General features: G+C 41.9%; 1 protein-coding gene across 1 annotated transcript; it reads left to right on the forward strand.

Moving 5' to 3' along the window:
* Positions 1–11,094: 11,094 nt before the first annotated feature.
* On the forward strand, positions 11,095–23,269 carry PRNP (prion protein (Kanno blood group)). The gene is made up of 3 exons (XM_068565231.1): positions 11,095–11,269; positions 13,931–14,029; positions 20,670–23,269. Exon 3 carries the CDS (start codon positions 20,680–20,682, stop codon positions 21,451–21,453), a length of 774 nt encoding a protein of 257 aa, XP_068421332.1. The 5' UTR covers positions 11,095–11,269; positions 13,931–14,029; positions 20,670–20,679; the 3' UTR covers positions 21,454–23,269.
* Positions 23,270–24,504: the final 1,235 nt, after the last annotated feature.

Consider the following 24,504-nt stretch of genomic DNA (forward strand, 5'->3'; position numbering starts at 1 on the left):
TTCACTGATTAGTTCTAGTAGTTTTCTGGTGGCATCATATCATCTGCAAACAGTGACTGTTTTACTTCTTCTTTTCCAATTTGGATTCCTTTTACTTGTTTTTCTTCTCTGATTGCTGTGGCTAGGACTTCCAAAACTATGTTGAATAAGAGTGGCGAGAGTGGATATCCTTGTCTTCTTCCTGATCTTAGTGGAAATGCTTTCAGTTTTTCACCACTGAGTATGATGCTTGCTGTGGGTTTGTCATATATGACCTTTATTATGTTGAGGTAGGTTCCCTCTATGCCCACTTTCTGGAGAGTTTTTATCATAAATGGGTGTTGAATTTCGTCAAAAGCTTTTTCTGCATCTATTGAGATGATGATATGGCTTTTATTCCTCAATTTGTTAGTGTGGTATATCACATTGATTTGCATATACTGAAGAATCTTTGCATCCCTGGGATAAATCCCACTTGATCATGGTGTATGATCCTTTTAATGAGATGTCATTCTTAAAGGCTGCACACAAAGCCCTATGCACACCAGTACCCAGGTCAAAAGAGGTAATCTGATAGGAACCTGGGCCAGACCTACCTGCTGGTCTTGGAGAGTCTCCGGGAGAGGCAGGGGGCAACTGTAGCTTACCCTGGGGACATAGACACTGGTGTCAGACATATTAGGGAACATCCAAATCTGTGAACACTGCTGCAGATGGCTGCCATCTTGGCTCATTAGCACCAAGACCTGGCCCCACCCAATGCCTGTAGGCACCAGTGCTAGGATGCCTCAGGCCAAACAACTAACTGGTTGGGGACACAGTCCCACCCATCAGCAGATAGTCTGCCTAAAGACTTCCTGAGACCACAGCTACCTCCAGACACACACTTAGACATGACCCTGCCCACCAGAGGGCCAGAACCCAGCTCCACACACTAGTGGCAGGAACTAGCCCTTCTTGCCAGGAAATCTGCACTGGCCTCTAGACCAGCCTCACCCACCAGGGGCCAGAAAGCTACAATCTCACAGCCTGTGGTCCGAGCCCAACAACAGCAAGCCAGACCCTACCCTGGGACCAGCTGGGCCCTGGCCCAGACCACTAGCAAGCCAAAGCAACCTTTAGGACATTCCGGGACCCATACCCAACTGTCTCAGGAGCCGGCCCTCCTGCAATGATCTGAAATGAGCTTTAGTATCCCTAGGCCCTGCGGCCAGATTCCAGGAACCAGCTCTGTCTGCCAGTAAGCTGGCACTGGCCAGGACCTGGCTTCACCTGCCAGTGGGTGGGCAACAGCCCCATAGTCTTTGGGATCCTGACTCCACCCACCAGTGAGCCAGCAGTAGCTCTGGGGCCCCCCTAGGGTTCTGCAACCAGTGGCCTTGTGGCCAGGCCCCACTAAATAGCAGCCAGCAGTATCCAAGCAACCAACTGGACTAGAGGCCAATCAAACCTACCAGACACCCACATAGTCAGCCCAACACAACAGAAGGACCCACACAGTCCTCTTGGGGGAACCCCTAGAACATATAGCTTAGGTGAAAAGAGGGGAGTGCACTGCTGAGCCGCATACAACATCTTCCACAGAAGGTCACTTCTACAAGGTCGAGAAACATAACTAACCTACCACATACATAAAAATACAAAAAGTAACTTAGACAAAAATGAGGTGGCAGAAACAAGGGAACAAGATAAAACCCCAGAAGAACTAAGTGAAGTGGAGATAAGCAATCTATCCAAGAAAGTGTTCAGCGTAATGATCATAAAGATAAACAAATAACTCAGAAGGAGAATGGATGCACAGAGCAAGAAGTTAGAAGTTTTTAAAAAAGAGTTAGAAAATATAAAGAACAACCAAACAGAGATAAAGAATACAATGACTGAAATGAAAAATACACTATAAGGAATCAATAGTAGACTAAATGATACAGAAGAATGGATCAGTGAGCTGGAAGACAGATGGTGGAAATCACTGTTGCTGAACAGAAAAAAGAATGAAAAGAAATGAGGACAGGGCTTCCCTGGTGGCGCAGTGGTTAAGAATCTGCCTGACAATGCAAGGGACATGGGTTTGAGCCCTGGTCCGGGAAGATCCCACATGCCGCGGAGCAACTAAGCCCGTGCGCCACAACTACTGAGCCTGCGCTCTAGAGCCCATGAGCCACAACTACTGAGCCCACGTGCCACAACTACTGAAGCCCACGTGCCTAGAGCCCGTGCTCCGCAACGAGAGAAGCCACGGCAATGAGAAGCCCGCGCACCGCAACGAAGAGTAGCCCCCGCTCACCGCAACTAGAGAAAGCCCACGCACAGCAACAAAGACCCAACGCAGTCAAAAATAAATAAATAGATAAAGAAATATATTTTAAAAAAAAAAGAAATGAGGACAGTTTAAGAGACCTCTGAGACAACACTAAATGCACCAACATTTGCATTATAGGGGTACCAGAAAGAGAAGAGAGAGAGAAAGGGTATGAGAAAATATTTGAAGAGATAATGGCTGAAAAATTCCCTTACATGGGAAGGAAACAGTCACCCAAGTCCAGGAAGCACAGAGAGTCCCATACAGGATTAACCCAAAGAGGAACACACTAAGATACATGGTAATCAAAATGACAAAAATTAAAGATAAAGAGAGAATAATAAAAGCAGCAACGGAAAAGCAACAAATAACACACAAGGGAACTTCTATAAGGCTATCAGCTGATTTTTCAGCAGAAACTCTGCAGGTCAGAAGGGAGTGGCACAATATATTTAAAGTGATGAAAAGGAAAAACCTACAACCAAGAATACCCAGCAAGGCTCTCATTCAAATTTGACAGAGAAATCAAAAGCTTTACAGACAAGCAAAAGCTAAAAGAATTCAGCACCACCAAACCAGCTTTACAACAAATGCTAAAGGAACTTCTCTAGGTGAAAAAGAAAAGGCCACAACTAGAAACAAGAAAGCTATGAAATGAAAAGTTCACCAGTAAAGGCAAACATACATTAAAGGTACGAAATCACCCACACACAAAGTTAGTAGGGAGATTAAAAGACAAAAGTAGTAAAATCATCTGTATCCACAATAAGCAATTAAGGAATACACAAAACAACTAGATGTAAAATATGATATCAAAAACAGCAATTGTGAGGTGAGAGAGTACAAATGCAGGGATTTTTTGTTTTAGATTTTTTTTTCTGCTCATACCTTTTATCCATTTTTTTGTCATTTCTACCCTGATTTTTAAAAATTATTTATTTTTGGCTGTGTTGGGTCCTCGTTGCTGCGTGCGGGCTTTTTCTCTAGCTGTGGCAAGCGGGGGCTACTCTTCATTGCGGTGCATGGGCTTCTCATTGCGGTGGCTTCTCTTGTTGTGGAGCATGGACTCTAGGTGTGCGGGCTTCAGTAGCTGTGGCACACGGGCTCAGTAGTTGTGGCTCGCGGGCTCTAGAGCACAGGCTCAGTGGTTGCAGTGCATGGGCTTAGTTGTTCCATGGCATGTGGGATCTTCCTGGACCAGGGATCAAACCCGTGTCCCCTGCGTTGGCAGGCAGATTCTTAACCACTGCGCCACCAGGGAAGTCCAAATGCAGGGTTTTAAAAATGCATTTGAAATTAAGAGATCAGCAACTCAAAACAACTTATATAAAAACCTCATGGTAACTGCAAAACAAAAATCTATAATAGATATACATACAAAAAGGAAAAGGAATCCAAACATAACACTAAAGATAGTCATCAAATCACAGGAGAAGAGAACAAAAGAAGAAAGGGAAGAAAGACCTACGAAAACAAATTTAAAAATTAACAAAATGGCAATAAGAACATACATATGGATAATTACCTTAAATGTAAATGGAATAAGTGCTCCAGCCAAAAGACAGATTGGTTGAATGGATACAAAAACAAGACCCATGGAAGAAGCAAGAACAATTAGATTAGAACCAATGATCAAAAACATAATTAGGGAAAGCTGTCTCAAGTCAGAAAAAAAAAATAAAGATGAAAATTTAGATTAAAAGAACTCTACATCACAGGGAACATCAGTGAAAAAGGAACTCCATACCTAGGACATCCTGGAAGAATTTTATTTAATTTATTAAAGAGAAAATTAAATTTTCCATTATGAAAAGAATAAAGAATATACAAATATATTCTTGGAACATACAGATTAGCAAAAGGAAGAGAATAAAAATCATCTATTGTACCACTACCCAGAGAAAAACTGTTAATAGTTTGGTACATTTCTTTACAGTGCTATTAATGTACATATTACTTTTTACATACATGTGATTTATATGGTATATACAAACTTATATTTTCTATCCTTTTAAAACACTTTTATAATTAATAAATTAATACATATTAATGTTAGTAAAGTTGAAAATTGGAGGGAAATTATGAAGAAGGAAGAAGTTGCCCAGAATCTACTTTACCATAATTAATCACAATTAATATTGGGATGCATGTCCCCATAGGCTTTTCATCTATGCTTTTTTACATAGTTGTACTCTGTACAATTTAATTCTTTTTTTTTTTTAAAGTTCCAGGTGTACAGCTAATACTGTAATTCAACATCTGTATACAATACAAAGTGATCCACCACAAGGCTAGTTACCATCCATCATCACAGACTTGACTGCCTGTACCAATTCCACCCACCTCCCAACCCCCTTCCCCCATGGTAACCACTAATCTGATCTCCGTATCTAGGAGTTTGTTTTTGTTTTAGTTTGTCTGTTCATTTGCTTTGTTTTTTTACCTTCCACATATGAGTGAAATCATATAGTATTTGTCTTTCTCCATCTGACTTATTTTACATAGCATAATACCTTCAAGTTCCCTCCACGTTGTCACAAATGATGGGATTTCATTCTTTTTTTTACAGATGAATAGTATTCCATTATGTATGTGTACCACATCTTCTTTATCCATTCATTCATTGATGGACATTTTGGTTGTTTCCATATCTTAGCTTTTTGTAAACAATGCTGCAATGAACACAGGGGTGCACATATCTTTTCAAATTAATGTTTTTGTATTCTTTAGATAAATACCCAGAAGTGGAATAGCTGGGTCATATGGTAGTTCTAATCTTAATATTTTGAGGACAATCTAATTCTTAAATATAGTTGAGACAGAACACTTCAGAGATTCCAGATGGCAGATGATATAGAAGGCTTATAGATGGGATAAAATTTAAGCCACAGAGTGATTCTGTAGTCTTTCCTAATCAATAAAACCCAAATATTCAGATCATTCAGGATGAGTTTTAAAAATGCAAAAGCCCATAAGAAAAATATAGTAACTCTTCTATTAGTCCCTGAGGTTTAAATAGTTTGGTCACTGCAAGCAACACCAGAATACAACAGCACATGCTAGTGTTTTGAGTTGTGTGGAGTAGCAGAACTTGTGTGGCAAAAACATTTTCTGGCTCTGGGAAAGCCACAGAAATAGAAAAGGAAGAAACTGGAGCATTTCTGGTTGGGTCGGACCTGGCCAGCACCAAAAGTGTCTGGCAGAGACTGAGGGAGGGAGAAAGAGGAGGGGAGGTGGAGAAGGAGGATTCAGGGAGTAAGAGCGAGGAGCCCTCCTGCACCACAGAAAAATAACCAGGAGTGGGAATGCTGGATGTTTGAAAATTTCCAGAGACTTGGTGAAGAAAAACTATCAGAAAGACTATAGCACTATTGTACCGATTTGATGTAGCCCAAGATTAAGAGATGTTATTGGGGGTCAAGGACAAGACGGCAGTGTAGAAGGACCTGAGCTCACCTTACCTCACGAAAACCCCAAAATCACAACTAACTGCTGAACAACCATTGACAAAAAAGGACTGGAACCTGCCAAAAAAGATATTTTACTTCCAAAGACAAAGAAGATGCCACAACGAGATGGTAGGAAGGGTGCATTCATGATACAATCAAATTCCATATCTGCCAGGTGGGCAACCCACAAACTGGAAAATAATTATATCACAGATGGACTTCCCTGGTGGCGCAGTGGTTAAGAATCCGCCTGCCAATGCAGGGTACACGGGTTCGAGCTCTGGTCTGGAAAGATCCCACATGCCGAGGAGCAACTAAGCCCATGTGCCACAACTACTGAGCCTGCGCTCTAGAGCCCGTGCTCTACAGCAAAAGCCACCACAATGAGTAGCCCACGCACTGCAACAAAGAGTAGCCCCCGCTCTCTGCAGCTAGAGAAAGCCCACACACAGCAACAAAGACCCAAAGCAGCCAAAAATAAAATAAATTTATTAAAAAAATTTATATCACAGATGTTCCTCACAGGAGTGAGAGTTCTGAGTCCCATGTCTGGCTCCCATCTGGCGGTCTGGCATCAGGAGGAGGAGTCTCTAGAATGTTTGGATTTGAAGGCCAGCAGGGCTTAATCACAGGAAATCCACAGGATGGGGGGAAACAGAAACACTACTCTTGGAGGGTGCACACAAGGTCTTGTGCACACTGGAACCCAGGGGAAAAAGCAGTGACTTCATAGGAACCTGGGCCAGACCTACCTGCTGGTCTTGGAGGGCCTCCTGGGTAAGTGGGGGGCAGCTGTGGCTCACTGCAGGGACAAGGACACTGGTGGTGGAGGTACCAGGGAATACTGATTGGCATAAGCGGTCCAGGAGGTCGCCATCTTGACACCAAGACCTGGCCCCACCCAACACCCTGTAGGCTCCAGTGCTGGGATGCCTTAGGCCAAACAACCAACAGGGCAGGAACACAGTCCTACCCATAAGCAGACAGGCTGCTTAAGGTCTTCCTGAACCCACAGCCACCTCTAAACACACCTTTTGACATGGCCCTGCCCACCAGATGGACAAGACCCAGCTCCACCCACCAGTGGGCAGGCATCAGTCCCTCCCACCAGTTAGCCTGCACAAGCCTCTTAGATCAGCCTCACCCACCAGGGAGCAGACACCAGAAGCAAGGGGAACTACAATCCTGCAGTCCATGGGACCACAAACACAGAAAGTTAGACAAAATGAGATGGCAGAGGAATATGTTCTAGATGAAGGAACAAGATAAAACCCCAGAAGAACAACTAAATGAAACGGAGATAGGCAAAGTACCTGCAAAAGAATTCAGAGTAATGATAGTAAAGATGATACAAGATCTCAGAAAAATAATGGAGGCACAGTCAGAGAAGATACAAGAAATATTTAACAAAGAGCTAGAAGATTTAAAGAACAAACAAACAGAGTTGAACAATAAAATAACTGAAGTGAAAAATACACTAGAAGGAATCGATAGCAGAATAAATGAGGCAGAAGAACAGACAAGTGAGCTAGAAGACAGGATGGTGGAAATCACTGCCATGGAACAGATTAAAGAAAAAAGAATGAAAAGAAATGAGGATAGTTTAAGAGACCTCTGGGTCAACACTAAAGGTGCCAACATTTGCATTATAGGGGTACCAGAAGGAGAAGAGAGAGAGAAAGGGTATGAGAAAATATTTGAAGAGATAATAGCTGAAAAATTCCCTAACATGGGAGAGGAAACAGTCACCCAAGTCCAGGAAGCACAGAGTCCCATACAGGATTAACCCAAAGAGGAACACACAAAGACACATGGTAATCAAAATGACAAAAATTAAAGCTAAAGAGAGAATAATAAAAGCAGCAAGGAAAAAGCAACAAATAACCTACAAGGGAATCCTCATAAGGTTATCAGCTGATTTTTCAGCAGAAACTCTGCAGGCCAGAAGGGAGTGGCATGATATATTTAAAGTGATGAAAAGGAAAAACCTACAACCAAGAATACTCTACCCAGCAAGGCTCTCATCCAGATTTGATGGAGAAATCAAAAGCTTTACAGACAAGCCAAAGCTAAAAGAATTCAGCACCACCAAACCAGCTTTACAACAAATGCTAAAGGAACTTCTCTAGGTGGAAAAGAAAAAGCCACAACTAGAAACAAGAAAATTATGAATGGGAAAGCTCATTGGTAAAGGCAAACACACAGTAAAGGTAGGAAATTATCCACACACAAATATGATATCAAAACAAGCAATCGTGAGAAGAGGAGAGCACAAATGCTGGATATTGGAAATGCACTTGAAATTAAGAGATCAGCAACTTAAAACAATTCTGTATATATATAGACTGCTGTATCAAAACCTCATGGTAACCACAAACCAAAAATCTACAATAGATATACACACAAAAAATAAAAAGGAATCCAAACACAACACTAAACATAGTCATCAAATCACAAGAGAAGAGAAAAGAGGAAGGGAAGAAAACAAACCCAAAACAATTAACAAAATGGCAGTAAGAACATACATATCAGTGCTTCCCTGGTGGTGCAGTGGTTAAGAATCCGCCTGCCAATGCAGGGGACACGGGTTCGAGCTCTGGTCCAGGAAGATCCCACATGCCGTGGAGCAACTAAGCCCATGCGCACAACTACTGAAGCCCTTGTGCCTAGAGCCCGTGCTCCACAAGAGAAGCCACCACAATGAGAAGCCCACACACTGCAACGAAGAATAGCCCTCACTCGCTGCAAATAGAAAAAGCCCATGCACAGCCACGAAGACACAGTGCAGCGAAAAATAAATAAATTAAATTAATTTTAAAAAAATACATATCAGTAATTACCTCAAATGTAAATGGATTAAATGCTCCAACCAAAAGACATAGACTGGCTAAATGGATACAAAAACAAGACCCCTATATATGTTGTCTATAAGAGACCCACTTCTGATCTAGTGACACAGACTGACAGTGAAGGAATGAAAAAAGTTATTCCATGCAAATGGAAATCAAAAAAAAGCTGGAGTAACAATACTCATATCAGACAAAATGGACTGTATTTATTTTCATTTTTGGCTGTGTTGGGTCTTCGTTGCTGCACACAGGCTTTCTCTAGTTGTGGCGAGTGGGGGCTGCTCTTTGTTGCAGTGCACGGGCTTCTCATTGCGGTGGCTTCTCTTGTCGTGGAGCAGGGGCTCTAAGTGCACGGTTTCAGTAGTTGTGGCACACAGGATTTAGAGCACAGGCTCAGTAGTTGTGGAGCACGGGCTTAGTTGCTCCGCATGTGGGATCTTCCCAGACCAGGACTCGAACCCGGACTTGAAACCGTGTCCCTGCATTGGCAGGCAGGTTCCTAACCACTGCGCCACCAGGGAAGCCCCAAAATAGACTTTAAAATAAAGACTGTTACAAGAGACAAAGAAGGACACTACATAATGATCAAGGGATCAATCCAAGAAGAAGATATAACAATTGTAGATATATATGCATCCAACATAGGAGCACCTCAATATATAAGGCAAATGCTAACAGCCACAAAAGGAGAAATCGACAGTAACACAATAATAGTGGGGGACTTTAACACCCCACTTACATCAATGGACAGATCATCCAGACAGAAAATCAATAAGGAAACACAATAGAAAAGGTCAATGAAACTAAAAACTTTTTGTTTTGAAAGATAAACAAAACTGATAAACCTTTAGCCAGACTCATCAATCAGTACACCTGATTTTCAAGTCCTCCCAGCCCAGATGCCAGCCATGCAAGTGACAGAGCCTCCAGCTGATTCCAACCCCCAGCTATCAAGCCAGTCTCAGACACTGAGTCTTCCCAACTGCAGCCTCAGACATCCCCACTGTGCCCATCCAACTCTCTGGCCTACACAATCCATTGGCATAATAAAACGGTGATTGCTTTAAACCTCTAAGTTTTGGAGTAGTTGCTACATAGCAATAATGGCCAGAATAGGTCATAAGGCAATCCCATTTGGTTCCCTCAAACCCCCAAGAAGTATTCTGCCTTTTGAGCATTTTCCTGGTTGGGGGGAGGGAGGAAAGCATTCAGCCAGTAGACATAGGATTCTTTTGAGAAAAAAGCTGAGTTTTGGCATCTTCTAACCAAGCTTTACAGGGCCCCCCCTGGCAGGGGAAAGTCAGCCCCTTGCCCAGTCTGATCTGGTCAGCCACTCCCAGCCCCACCCCAGCTCAAGACTCAAAGAGATGCTTCACTGCCCCCAATTCACCTCACAATAAGCCATCTCTGAGGAAAGAAGGTAAGGCTCTAAAAGCACTGTCAACCTAATCATTATGTAAGACTGACTGGATAGAAAACAGCCCTGGCATTGCTGCCTAACACTCATTTCTAACTGGCCACAATCCAGTTCTGTTACTGAATCATCTCCATCCCATGGTCATGTTTTACCTCTCATTTGCCCTTCCCAAGCAGACCTTTCAGACCCACATTCATATAAACATCACCAGGACTGTTTCACCCACATTCATATAAACATCACCCCAGTGCTGTTTCACATCGCTCCACTCTACACAATCCTCCTGGCTTCTCCCCTCTTTCACTTGTCCCCTCCCACTTGAGTGAGCCGCCCTGGGATACAAATATTTAAACCAAATCCTGTTTCCAATGGGTGTCTCAATATTTTTAAACCTCTTTCCTCACAAGCTTAGTGGAGCCTCTTGCCCATAACAAGGGAACTAGATGTCTCATTTTTCCCAGGTTTATGCCTATTGACCCGGCTTAATTAATATTGGTACTCTCAAAAGCGCCCCAATTTGGGTAATAATGTATATGATCCCCCTAACCCTAACGCGTCTTCTATCATTTGCCATCCTTCACATGAGACAAACCCCTACCTAATTTCTCGGCAGGAATAATGCTCAAGAACACACAATGTTTTATACAAGAAACCTCAGGTAATGTCCAGAGTGGACTTGTTATATGGAGGGCATTTTCCTCATTTGTGAATATCATAATCTAAATCATCTCTTTTGCATATAATGAGCAGGAACTGAGTAAATGAAGGAACAGGTGATGGCTAATGTCCTTTCTAGGCCTCAAATTTTAAGGATATATGTGTAAATTCACAAACTGGGCTCAATCCAGGGCAGCAGAATTTTTTTCCTCTTTAGAAATTTCTGGTTACCAAAGTTCCAGAAATTGCTTTCTCATTCCCTAATCTTTCATTTTCTCGAGTTCTCCATTACGTAACATGGAGCTGGGGCTTTGGGCCGAATTTTCCTTTAAAGATGATTTTTATAGTCAATAAGCAACTTCAAGGAGTGACGAGCCAGCCGGGGAGGCGATATTAGTTGACGCAAGCGTCTAAGCAAATCCCAACTCATTTTTCCCAGGGACTCACATTCCCGGGCCTGCTTGGCAGGGCTAAGCCTCTACGTGTAAACCCTGGGCGCGGGCTGCCGCCTCCCCGCCCCGCCCCCGCATCTCCTCCTCTGCACCGCGCTGACGCCGGCCCTCGCCGCCAGTCGTTGACAGCCGCCGAGCTGCGAGCTTCTTCTCTCCCGCAGAGGCAGGTAAACAGACACATCGCCCTTTAACCTCCCAGCTGGGGCCGTGGGCGCAGAGGCCGGCAGTCAGAACCGCTGCCTTGGGGCCGAGACGCGAGGGCGCACGGCCGGGTCTGGGCGGGAGGCCGACCTTGACAGTGAGGAGGGCGGGGGGCTTCCGGAGGGCGCGCAACTAGTCAGGCCTACCCAGCGTGCTCGTTGGTTTTCTGACGCCGTGGCTTGGTTTTGCCCTCCTGGTTAGGCGAGCTGCATTTACTCGGAATGGGGGAGGGGGCTGCGGCTGGCCGGGGCCCCTCTGGAGGGATGTGGGTAGTGTCGACGAGTCTGGCCCCCTCCCACGCACGTCCACGGCGGGAGTGGGATGGGCGAGTAGCGCCGGCAAGGGGGCCACAGGTCCGGGGAATGGGCGCGGGGAACCCAACGAGTGCCGCAAAGTGGCTCCGCTGGGGCGCTCAGCGAGGAGGAACAGGGAGAGGCGCGGGTCCGGGCCCTCCCGATGCCCAGAGGGGACGCGGGCGCCCACCCGGGGTCAGGGCCTCGGCGGGGAGGAGTCCCGGGGCGTCTGGGGGCCCCCCCAGCCGCCACCGCCGACCTCCTCCCTAGAGGGGGCCCTGCCTGCCATCACGCGGCCGGGTCTCTGCCACCCCCGGGGACCGGCACAGGCTGGCGTGAGCTGGGCTTCCGGCCTCGGCGGGCGGAGTCTTGGGACGACCCCGCCCTCACTCCCGGGCCTGAGACGCCCAGGTCCCGGCGGCAGAGTGTCTCCTGCGAGCTCAGGTGTGGTGGACCCACAGGCTTTGTTTTTCGCTGTCTCGACTGTCCCTCTGGAAGGAGAGAACTCGGCCGTCAGGGGTACTCCAAGAGCGGGGATCAGGGTCGGGCAGCGCCCCTCGGAGAACCATATTCCTCCGCTAGTATGGGTGGCACCTTCACGTTTGATTATTAAACAACGGGGAGAAGTCCATTTTTGCAGTCCTTTTTCGTTTTTGCTCTTTTCTATTTGTATCAGCAGTAGCAAATAGATTTTTTGAAATCATAAGCCCACCACCATCACATCCACCCTCACCATCTCAAAGCCACTGCCTTGTGTTTTTCAGTTTCCTCTTCTCCAGATTCATACACAACACAATGCAGTTTCACCTCCCTGATCATGATTATCCTCATCTCATGGCCGAGTTATTTTCCTGTACTTAGAGCAATCACGGTTTAATAAGCAGTTCCCGGCATGCTGAGCATTTGAAGTGTTTCCCTTTTCCTTGCAAAAAAAATCCAGATAGAATAGAATTAAAGATTTTCACCAATCAAATTATCAGAAAAAATAGGAACAGAAAATTGAATAAAAATGTCAGACCTCTGGAAAAATCAACAACTCTCTCAGATTTGAAGAAGAAAAAAAAAAAAAATCACCAATGAAAAGGAACAATTTTACCTACCCAAACACTGAGGAGCTCTTACAATGAAAAAGAACTAACCAGAAAGGGAAAGAAAGCAGAGCTAGGATGTGATTTGTATATGGTTTTTATCTGACACAAATTTTTCATACTTGTGAAAGGAAAATATCGAGATTATAAAAGATAAACGGTGAAATGATGAATCGTTTATAGAATAAAATGCAAATTAAAGTAAGTCTGGATTATCATTTTGCAACTATCAGCAAAAACAACAGTAACAGCAACCACTGCTGGACGGTTGCCTAGAAATTTGCATATTCAGTTATCCTGGGAGGAGACAGGGCTTTGGGGTTAGAAAGATGGCTCTGCAACTAATCATTTCACAGCTTGGGACCAGTTACCTAATTTCCTCATCCTCCTTTTGTCCATTCATAAACTAGAGGAAATTATACCTACTGAAGGAGTTTGCCAAGATTAACTGTTTGTGTAAAACTGACCTTTGGTATGTATACCTTTATTCCTTTCCTAGTCACACTGCACTGGGGACATTGTGAATCTGTATGAAATTTGTGAAAAGCAATCTGGTGATGCATTTAAGCCAAGACCCAGAAACCCCACTCCTGGGAATTTACTTGCAATGGAAGAAACAACAGGAAAGGAAAAAAAAAAAAGCCATATGCACACACATTCAGAATGATCTAAAATTAGACCTGATGGAGAAGCAACCTAAGCGTATAACAGTAGGGCAGCAGCTAAGAAAATCATGACACATTAACTTAAAGGAACATTGTGTAACCATCAAAAGTCATGATTTTGGAGCCTGTCTGTGATATATTGGAAAAAACTGACAAGTCAAAGTACAGATTAGTAAACTGCATCTACTTACTCCGATGCAGTTTATTAATGTATATGTAAAAAATCTGAATAAAAATGAAGTTTTAATAGAAATACAGGTTATTTTAATTTTCTTTTTTTGTTGATATATTGCTTTTCTAAATAACAATCTTTAAAATAGTTCATAGTTAATTTTTTTAAGGAAATGTACCCACAGCTTTCTGAGTGTGGGAGAGGGAGAGCTCAATGTCATGTTTGCTGCTGCTTTTTTGAACCGACCTCATTTCTTTTTTTCAAATATTATCTTGTTTTTTTCCTTGAGTAGATTTATTAGTGGTTTAGTAATTTATATATTGGGTTTTTCTTTTAAAGAATCAGTTCTTAGATTTATTTATCAATTCTAGTTTTTTCTTTTCTGTTTTTTTTTTTTTTTTTTTTTTAGGGACTCCTGAATATATTTGAAAACTGAACAGTTTCAGCCAAGCCGAAGCATTCTGTCTTCCCAGGGACACAAATCCAACTTAGCTGAGCCAAAGCAGATGTACGTACCCTGTGGAATCCCTTTGGTCTTGTGATGGTTGAAAGTTCCCAACTGTCACAGAAGATAAGGGCCTCGAAAGGCTGTGATCACAAATCCTTGCTCTGGAGGCAACTTGGATCTATATGTGTAACCCACACCTATTATATCATCCTTTCTTGTAAAATCATCTTGATTTTGCAGGGAAAGGGCTTTCTCTAGAATCATTCTGAGTTATGTAAGGAAGCAACCATTTTAAAAATAGTATAATAAAAGCAGTAACATTACAAACATTTTTGCACCAAATTAACACTGACAAAAGGTTTTATGAGGTGACAGTTTTTCTAAGCTGTAGTTTTAATTTACCTATTCCATTCTCTCTTTTTGGATCTTATTTCCTCTTCCAAGGCAGCCAGTTTATCAGCTGTGAACTGCTCCATGTGAAACATTCAAAACAGGCCTGTATCTAAAGCTGTGATGGCTGTAGCAAAATAATCCTTGAATGAATAGCATGTGTAGCAATTCTTACATTTGGGAGAATTTTTTCTGTTTGTTCATCCTTTTCCTTCTAACCATATTCTCCTGGGGTATGGGGTAGGCTCTAGCAATGTTGCTTTTTTTTCAAGCTGTTCACATAATTCTGAGGATGGATCAGGTTCGGGCCCTTTGCCCTATTCAGTCCAGGGCTAGGCCTCAGTGCCAGTGAAAAACCCCCACCCCAGAGCGGTTTGTAAAATTTTGAGTAGCTTGCATTAGGCTCTTTAAGGGGCAGTGACCTCAAAAGATAAAAATATGACACATGAGTTCCACTTAGCTCAGGAAAGACAGGAGATTCTTCCGGGGCAGTGGGGGGTAGGGGGACTATTTGGTGCCAGTTCCAAATTTCACCAATTAAGTGTCAAGGGTGTAACATGTTTTAAGTATCAGAAGTTTGGCCCCTGGCACATGACCACTGGACAAGTTCCTCCTGGCTCTGATTCTCAGTCCCATGTATTCCCCATGGGAATAGGATGAATGGGATAATATATGGATCTTTTTTTGTTCCTTCTCTCTAGTTCCATCGCTCTGCCATTCTGCTCATGCACTAATACCACATGATCTTATTTATTTTAGTTTTGCAATGCATTCTGGTACCTGGCAGGCCAAGTATACCCTAGATTTTCTTCCTGTTCAATAATTTCTTTAGTCTTCTTAATTTTGAGTATCATTTCATCATATTCTTTAAAATCTTCTTTAAATTAGGACTGAAATTGCATTGACTTTATGATTATTTGGAGGTGAATTGGTATCTTTCAGTCTTGATTTTCCCAACCAAAAACATTGTCTGTCTTTCTCTTTTTTTCCAATCTTCCAGCTTTCTTCCTAAAAGGTCTATTTATTTTTAGGTTAAATCTTAGATATGTTGAATATTTTGTTGTCACTCTGAGTGGGATTTTTTTTTCACACTAAATCTTCTAAATAATTACAACTGATTTGAGTATTCACTCTTTTCTATATGTTGATTTCAAAAACTGCCACCTTAATAAGCTCACTTATTTATTCTAGGACACAGTTTTGGATGATTTTCCTGGATTTTCCAGATAGAAAATCATACCTGGGACTTCCCTGGTGGCGCAGTGGTTAAGAATCTGCCTGCCAGTGCAAGGGACACGGGTTCAACCCCTGGTCCAGGAAGCTCCCACATGCCGCGGAGCAACTAAGCCCGTGTGCCACAACTACTGAGCCTGAGCTCTAGAACCTGCAAGCCACAACTACTGAAGCCCGTGTGCCACAGCTACTGAAGCCCGCGCACCTAGAGCCCGTGCTCCGCAGCAAGAGAAGCTACCGCAATGAGAAGCCCGCACACCGCAACGAAGACCCAACGCAGCCAAAAATAAAATAAACAAATTTTTTAAAAAAGAAAATCATACCAGGCTAGAACCTCCATAACAGTCTAAAATAGCAGCAATTGCTTGCATTCTTTTCTTGTTCATTATATTAAGGAGAATGCCTTTCCTCTTTCAGTTAAGGTAGGGTGTGGGCTGTGTGTCTGTGATAGCTGTTCTTGATGATGGAAAGGGATTACTTTCTAGTTCTATGGAAATTTTTTCAACAGCTTAACCTTAAAAAATCAGGAACGTATGTAGATTTTAATAGAAAACTTTTCAACATCAGAGAATCTTTGTGTTTTTTTCTCCTTGACCTACTAATAGGTTAATTGATTTCGTGATTTTAAGCCATCCTTGTATTCCTAAATAATCCTTATTGGTCACAGTGTATTCTTCTTTTACTAAACTATCAAAATCAGCTTGGTGGTATTTTCTTTTGGATTTTGGCACCCATGTTGCTGGAGGTTGGATAGCTAAGAGTGTGAGCCCTTCACTCAGAATACTGGAGTTTGAATCTCGATCCTTTATTCCCTTGGCTATTAACAGCACTTCTCAGGTGAAGCTGCCCAAATGTTTATCTCTACTGAGTTCCAGATTCTTACAACAACTGCCTGAATTGATACTCCCACTTGAATGGCTCATAGATGTAGCAAAGTTAATATGTGCAAACTAAAACTTTATTTTCTCTCACAAGCATGGCCCTCCATCAGTTTCCTCTATTTCAATAGATGGCATCACCACCATCTGCCTGGCTATGAAAGCCACAAACCTGATCAACTCTCACTCCTCCATCCACTCTATCTGCTTAATTGGTTCTTTCTGCAAAATACATCCCATTTTTTCACAGCTCCTCAACTGCATTGGCACAGTCCCAGGCCACACCACCATCTTCCTTCAGTCGTTTTATAAGTGGTCTCACCATTTCTTTTCTTGCCCCCCAAATTTTCTCCTTACACAACAGTCAGGGCAAACTTTGTTAAAAAAAAGGAAAAAGATCCTGTGATGTTATTCTCCTAAGATCCTTTAATGGCTTCCCACTGTCTTTCAGGTTCCAGACACTTATCTTCTTTAGTCCTTGAACCCACAAACTAAACATCTTACTCACCACTGTGTCCTCAGCCACAGCACAATGCTAGACCCTTAGAAGACAACAAGTATTTGTTAAGCTAATCAATGGCTATTGTACAGTAACTTTTTTCTCCATTTCTCCTATGGTTTATCGTCAGGTTTTCTATTTCTTTAAAAACTGGCACGTACTAGGTGTTCCATAAATATTTGTTTAATGCATTGATTCTAACATCTGTTTTTATAATTTAATAGAAAGGCAATCCATCCCACAAAGATTTTTAATTCATAAAACTTCTACCTTTCACAGTTAGGTCTCTAGGGTCTGCTTTTGCCTGTGGTGTTAGGGTCCTAGTTTTATTTTCCTCCAGTTTCCCAGAAGCATCTGCTAAACAAACCTTTCTTTCTCCATTGATTTGTGGTGTCCGATTTATCATTTATCAGGTTCATACTAAAGAATATATACATGGGTTTATATCTGAACTTGCTATTCTGCTTCCGTTGATCTGTAGGTCCGTTTCTAGACTGTTACCATATTTATTACATTTATTACTATGGCTTTGTAATAGGATTTAATGTCTGATGACAGTAGATTCTCTCCTCTTTTCTCTTCTTTTTTAAGGTTGAGTTTGCTACCCGTGGACATTTCTTACCCCTTGTGGGTTTATTGAATTCCTCAAAAAATCCAGGTGGAATTTTGATTGTCATTTTATTATTATAAGTTCATTTGGGGGTAATTGACATCTTTATAGTACTAAGTTGTTCCAACCAAGACCTTTCCATGTTTACAGATCATCTTCTTTGTTCTTTACTAATGTTCAATTTTTTTTTCCCCCAGTCTTAAGTCAATCCTAGATACTTTATAGTTTGGGTTGAAATTATTACTATCTTATTAATTTTTTTCTAGTTGATTATTGCTGGTGTAGAGAAATGCTGCTGATTTTTATAGGCCAATCTTGTATCCCACAGCCTTGCTGAACTCTAGTTGTCTCGTGTTACCTCTGTTGAGTCTGTTGAATTTTCTATGTTTATGATCACATTAATTCCACATAATGTCAGCTGGAGCTCTTTCCTTGGAGTTCTTGCACCAGTTACTTCTTTGTCTTTGCATATGGCATTGGAAGGACTTCCAGTCCTGTGGCAGTGGACATCCTTGTCTTGTTTCTGATCTTAAAGGGACTACATTCAAAACTTACTTATTGTGTTTGCTGTTTTAGTTATATAATCTTTATTAAGTTAAGGAAGTTACCTCCTATTCCTAGTCTACTAAGAGTATTTTTCTTAGTGATAAATAGGTACTGACTGTTGTCAAATACTTAATATCTTGAAATGTGCCAGAGTGTTAGGCCACAACCTGACCGTTCTCTGAGAGCATCTTATATGAAGTGTCATAGCACAGCCAGACATTCAGAAACCTAGTCTTTATTCCTAGCAATTTCACTAATTAACACTGTAATCACAGATATGTCACTTGACTTTTCTGAATCTTGGTGGCCTAATTTGTAGAGTGAGAAGTTTGGATTAAATAATATAAGATCTTCCTTATTTTATCACAAACAGAAAGAGATTCTCCAAGGTCTCATTAAGTTTTGAGTCCTTATCCTTAGAAATGATTCTCTGCTTCAAAATGTAGTTGTTATTTTTTATGCTTTTTATAATTAAATGTTGCTATTGTTGTTCTCAACTGATTTTAAAATGATCTTGTCTTAATATAGTTTATGATCATCCAACTTTAATATTCAGTTTTAAGGTACTGATCAGCAACATATGCCCATGGCCCTTATGCCCTATTGCCTGTATCTCCAGTCCATGGTCATTCTTCAGCTCCAGACTCACCAAGCTAACTGCCTACTGGTATCTCTTGTCCCAGTAGGCAGCTTGATAATGGCATTGTAGCTTGATAATGGCATTGTAGTTTGACAATGGCATTGCCAAAGCCACACACCACATTTGTCTCCCTCCAGACTTGCTCCACCTTCCGTGTTCTGTCCACACAATTGCCCAATCCAGAAATCTGGGTGCCACCTCGATTCTTCCAGTCTTTCATCTTCCATGTCAAACACCAAGCTTTCCAGAAGGTGATAATCCCCTTGTTCAATTCCCTGAGGTGTTTGAGCAGAATTGTGAGCAGCATGGAAGCTAAGAGCTGAGCCCCATTAGCAAATGGAGAATAGATCAGGGAAGCAGACCTGCAGAAGATGGAGTGCCAGGAGATGTGGATGGGAGATTGAGGCCAGTCAACATATCCCAGGACCCTGTACCTCTGACCTTACACAAAAGAGCCTCCAAAAATCCTAATTGGCATATTCTGAGCAGTTTAACTGGGCTTATAACTTTCAAATATATTTTTATTTACACCAAGACATTTCAATAATGATAGTAGAAACATAAACAGGATGTTAATTCATTTATTTGTTTAATCATTCTTCCTCTGAATATTATCCAATTTAGTCTTTAGTTCTGAAGGTTATGAAAAATAATTTTATAATATTAGATGCCATTTTTATTTGAAGATGTCCCAGTGCTGGGGATAAGACTACTATCAACATTACAACATATGCCATTTTTGGTTTTGTGGCACATGGTATTTTGTGCATATGGTTTGACATGGGGTACAGTAGAAACTGTTTAATGATCATTCTACTATATGTCTTTAATCTCTGCCCTTGGAACCAAGCACCCAGGGTAAATGAGATCTTCAATCGGAAAGGAGGTTTTTAATTGATGAATGTACATTCTGCAAAGGTTCATAAGTTATCATGCAGGATACTTTGTTTATTCCTAAGCTGTGCTAGCCCTTTCATATAAGATATGTGTCGTTTCTACCAAAAATTAGGAGAAAATAAGTCACTCACAAACCATTAAATGCTGAACTAAGACTCATTCAGTGAGTGAGTGACTGCAAATCTTGTGAACACAGCCTTCCTTACCCCATTTTGAACAGCCCCATTTGTTTGTCTATAGAGAGAAAAATGAATTTATAGGTGGGCTTGCAGAATCTTGCACATCTCCTGTTTCCAAAAATTTATTGTATTGAGAATTTCTTTGAGGAAATTCTTGTTGGCATTTATATGTTCAGAGGATATTAATTCCTTCACTTAACAGGTATCTATTGTGTATACGCTCTGTGCCAGGCCCTGAGGAGACAGCAGCAAACAAAAGAGACATTTCCTGCTTACATTCCTGCTCGAGGAAAGAGGACATGAGCCAGCTATTTAGAAAGTGATTTAATGATTTCAGCACCTACCTGGGGGTGTTCCTAACTGGACATTAGAATCACTTCCATAGGGGCCATGCCAGGGTCTCGGGAGGTTCCAGGAGCTCATATCCCTCATAACAGCCCAAATCACTACTTCAGAGAAGCTCAAAGCTATGGCAAACCTACCAGGTGTTTATAGTTTCTTCCAGTTTAGATACAATGTATCAACCACAGGTTATTTTTATCATAAGCAATGTTGCTGGCATTCCACCTTTATCAAGTTTCTAGGAAACAGAGCCAGAAATTATCTTAAGGTCAAATTTGTCCTGAGAGAAGGAGAAAGAGCTGTGTTAACCCTTTACCTACAATTACTTTTGCTGTAAGTGTTGTAAAACAGACATGGAATGTGAAGAACATTTATGACCAAGAACATCTATAGCTGTTGCCACTGCTATGCAGCCAGTCATTATGCTGCAGACGTTAAGTGTTTTCAACATAAACACACAACGGTGACACCCTCTTTATTTTGCAGATAAGTCATCATGGTGAAAAGCCACATAGCCAACTGGATCCTGGTTCTCTTTGTGGCCACGTGCACTGACATGGGCCTCTGCAAGAAGCGACCAAAGCCTGGAGGAGGATGGAACACTGGGGGGAGCCGATACCCAGGACAGGGCAGTCCTGGAGGCAACCGCTATCCACCCCAGGGAGGGGGAGGCTGGGGTCAGCCCCACGGTGGTGGCTGGGGCCAACCCCACGGTGGTGGCTGGGGTCAGCCCCACGGTGGTGGCTGGGGTCAGCCCCATGGTGGCGGAGGCTGGGGTCAAGGTGGTGGCACCCACAATCAGTGGAAGCCCAGTAAGCCGAAAACCAACATGAAGCATGTGGCAGGAGCTGCTGCAGCTGGGGCGGTGGTAGGGGGCCTTGGCGGCTACATGCTGGGGAGTGCCATGAGCAGGCCCCTTATACATTTTGGCAGTGACTATGAGGACCGTTACTATCGTGAAAACATGTACCGTTACCCCAGCCAGGTATACTACAGGCCAGTGGATCAGTATAACAGCCAGAACAGCTTTGTGCATGACTGCGTCAACATCACAGTCAAGCAGCACACGGTCACTACCACCACCACCAAGGGGGAGAACTTCACTGAGACGGACATCAAGATGATGGAGCGTGTGGTGGAGCAAATGTGCATCACCCAGTACCAGAGAGAATACCAGGCTTATTACCAAAGAGGAGCAAGTGTGATCCTCTTCTCCTCCCCTCCTGTGATCCTCCTCATCTCTTTCCTCATTTTCCTCATAGTGGGATGAGGAAGGCCTTCCTGTTTTCATCATCTTAATCTTCACCAGGTTGGGGGAGGGGATATCTACCTGCAGCCCTTTAGTGGTGGTGTCTCATTCTTGCTTCTCTGTTCGTCACCTGTAGGTTAATACCCTTGGCCCTTACAGCACTGGGAAATGGAGAGTAGATCTGAGATGCTATTTATTCAAGCCCCATTTGACTGAATCCTTCATAGGCCAATGCTAGTGCTGAGCTGGTAAAAGTGTAACAGCAAATAATCATTGGTTGATCTAGGCTTATTTTTTATCTAGTGCAACAGATTGAGGCTAAAACAATTCTCAAAGCAGTCTTCAAATACCTTTGCCTAAATACCTCCAGCTCCTTCTCCAGCTAGAGCTCAGTACACTAATGCCCCATCTTAGCAGTGATTTTATAGCAATTTCCTCATTTGTTTTAAGAAAACCTGACTGCATTTCCCTGTTCAGACAGCATTTCTGCCAAATCTGGAAGAAGGCCACATAATATTCATTCAAAAACAAAACTAGAAATCCTTATCTTGTGGGCCCAGGCTCAACCCGGTGGAAAGCATGTGTCCTGTGTCTGCAGAGAACTGTAAGGATGTTTTGCATTTTGCAGTACGGGTTACACAGCAGCTATTGCATCAAGAATGGATATTCGTGCAACACTAGACTTCTGGGCAGAGGACATTTTCACAGGGAATGAACATAACTAACATAATATGAAAGGCTTCTGAGACTAAAAATTTCCAACATATGGGAGAGGTGCCCTCGAAGACAACCTCCCATTTTGGATGTTTAAAGCACCTTCATGTGGTATTCTTTTCTTTAGTAATATAAACTATAGATAATTAAGTTACCTTAATTAAACTACCTTCTGGACACTGAGAGCAAATCTCTTTTGTTTGTTTACCTGGAAAGCAGAATGATTTTAACATTGTTTGGATGAAGCCAGGAGATTTTAACATAGAGGAAACTGCAGCTATTAAAAACACGGTATTCATTTGATTGAATCCTTCCTGGGCCAGTGCTGGTGTTGGACTGGTAAGAGTGTAACAGCAAATATAGAGGATTATGTTATGAAGAAAACAATTAGTGTACAAAGAAAAGAAATGCTTTCATTTCTTTACTGCTATCTCATAATTGTCAAAAAATAGAATTAGGTCCTTAGTTTCTGGAATTGGCTTTTGAATCAAAGAATAGGGAGGCATTCCAAAAAAAAAAAATAGGTTAGAGATGGTAGGAATATGATCCATTCAAAGTGGAAAAAGAAATTCTGTTACCATTATTTAAGTAAGGTAAAATTATTCCCTGGGTTGTTCAATATTGTCACCTAGCAGATATACATTACTATTCTGCACTGTTATTACTGGCTTGCACTTTGTGGGTATCCTATGTAAAAAAAAATAATTTATATATATATATACATATATATATATTGCATATGACAAACTTAGAAATTTTGGTTAGAGCGGTTAACATCTGAACTATCTAATGCATTACCTGTTTTTGTAAGGTACTAATACTTAATAACACTTAAAGGAAACCCTTTTGTGTGGTCCTTAGGCTTACAATGTGCACTGAATAGTTTTGTATAAGAATACAGAGTGGTATTTGAAATACGCATGTGCTTTATATTTTCTATATTTGTAACTTTGCATGTACTTGCTTAGTTGTATTAAAAGTTTATGTGTTTAATATCTGACTAATATCAAACAAGAGCTAAAAGGAGCATCTTCCGTGAAGTTTGCAGTTGTGTTTCACCATTGTGCACCCCATGTTGGCAGCTTCATTTTGGGGGTTAATATGAGCAAAGTGGCGCATTCACCGTCTGTGGTGGCCAATGTTTAACACACCCACTCCTGATCCTGCCTCAGCCTTACTCCCAGTCACACGCCAGCTGTTCTCTGCTGCCTTTTCATTTTTTTCCACAAGTATCTGGCAAAGTCACTTCTGCAGCAGAGGAAAACAGTCCTTGAATTCTGGAAGCTTTTTTCTGTCCTGGATTTTGAAATAGAGGATTTTCTTGATTAAGATGAGACTTAACAAACTAAATTACCTACTTTATGCCCATCCCCGCCCTCAACACCAACTCAGGTTATAAACTGTGAGGCCTGGTAACAATCACTCTTTGGATTGAAATTCAACACCTTACGGTCAATAGGCTACTTTCCTTTGTCACAGGGTTTCAACTCATTCTTCAGATGTTTTCTTCCTCACAAGTGTGAAGTACCAGCTCTCAGTTTTCCTTCACAGAGGTTTTCTTCTGCATCTGTAATTTACCAACAGCAGGAAATAATCATAACAAATGACAGTGGTTGAAATCATAATATTTATTAATACCTTAGCAAATGCCAGTATCCTTCAATATCTAAATAGAGGATCAACTTTGCATTAAAAATGAAAAGATAAAAATCAACATCTTGAAACCCTGTCATTCACAAAACTATTAAAACAAATGACATATACAAAGACTCAAAAACATTACTCAAAGTTAATCATTAACATAAAAATTTCTAGGACTATTTTCATTCAGCCCTTTTGACCATATTTCTAATTATTTAAAAATAAACTATTCATTATCTGCCAATCATAATTTCTCAAAAATAACCCACTGAGAAGGCTTTAATCATTAAAAGCATAAGTATTTGGAGGGCCAAAGTGAATAATACACATCTGTATCTTTCTCAGCCACCATGTTTTCTTCCTGTTACTTCCAACTACTATGAGTTGTGCTAAAGGAATTTTTACTAAAAAAAATTTTAAATCAATTTTAAATAACTGAGTCTAACCCTCACAGAGGGTTCTTCCAGAGAAGTGTCAGGTGTCAACCTTTGTTTCCCTTCCTTTCTCTCTGGGATTAAAGCCAAATAAGTGTCCTCTGCCTTTGGAAGGGATTTTGGGTCTGTACTGCTTCCCACCCTAGTGGGAGCCTTAATCTGGCAAGAACCTGAGCTTCCCCAGGCTCAGGCCCTGACCTTGCATTGGTCTAAGCACGACTGACCTACACAGTTCATTTCTACCTGAGAAAGGTCAGTTCCTCTCTGGCTCTTCAAAACTGAA

The sequence above is a fragment of the Eschrichtius robustus genome, chromosome 16 (assembly GCF_028021215.1).
Source record: "Eschrichtius robustus isolate mEscRob2 chromosome 16, mEscRob2.pri, whole genome shotgun sequence".
NCBI lineage: Eukaryota > Metazoa > Chordata > Mammalia > Artiodactyla > Eschrichtiidae > Eschrichtius > Eschrichtius robustus.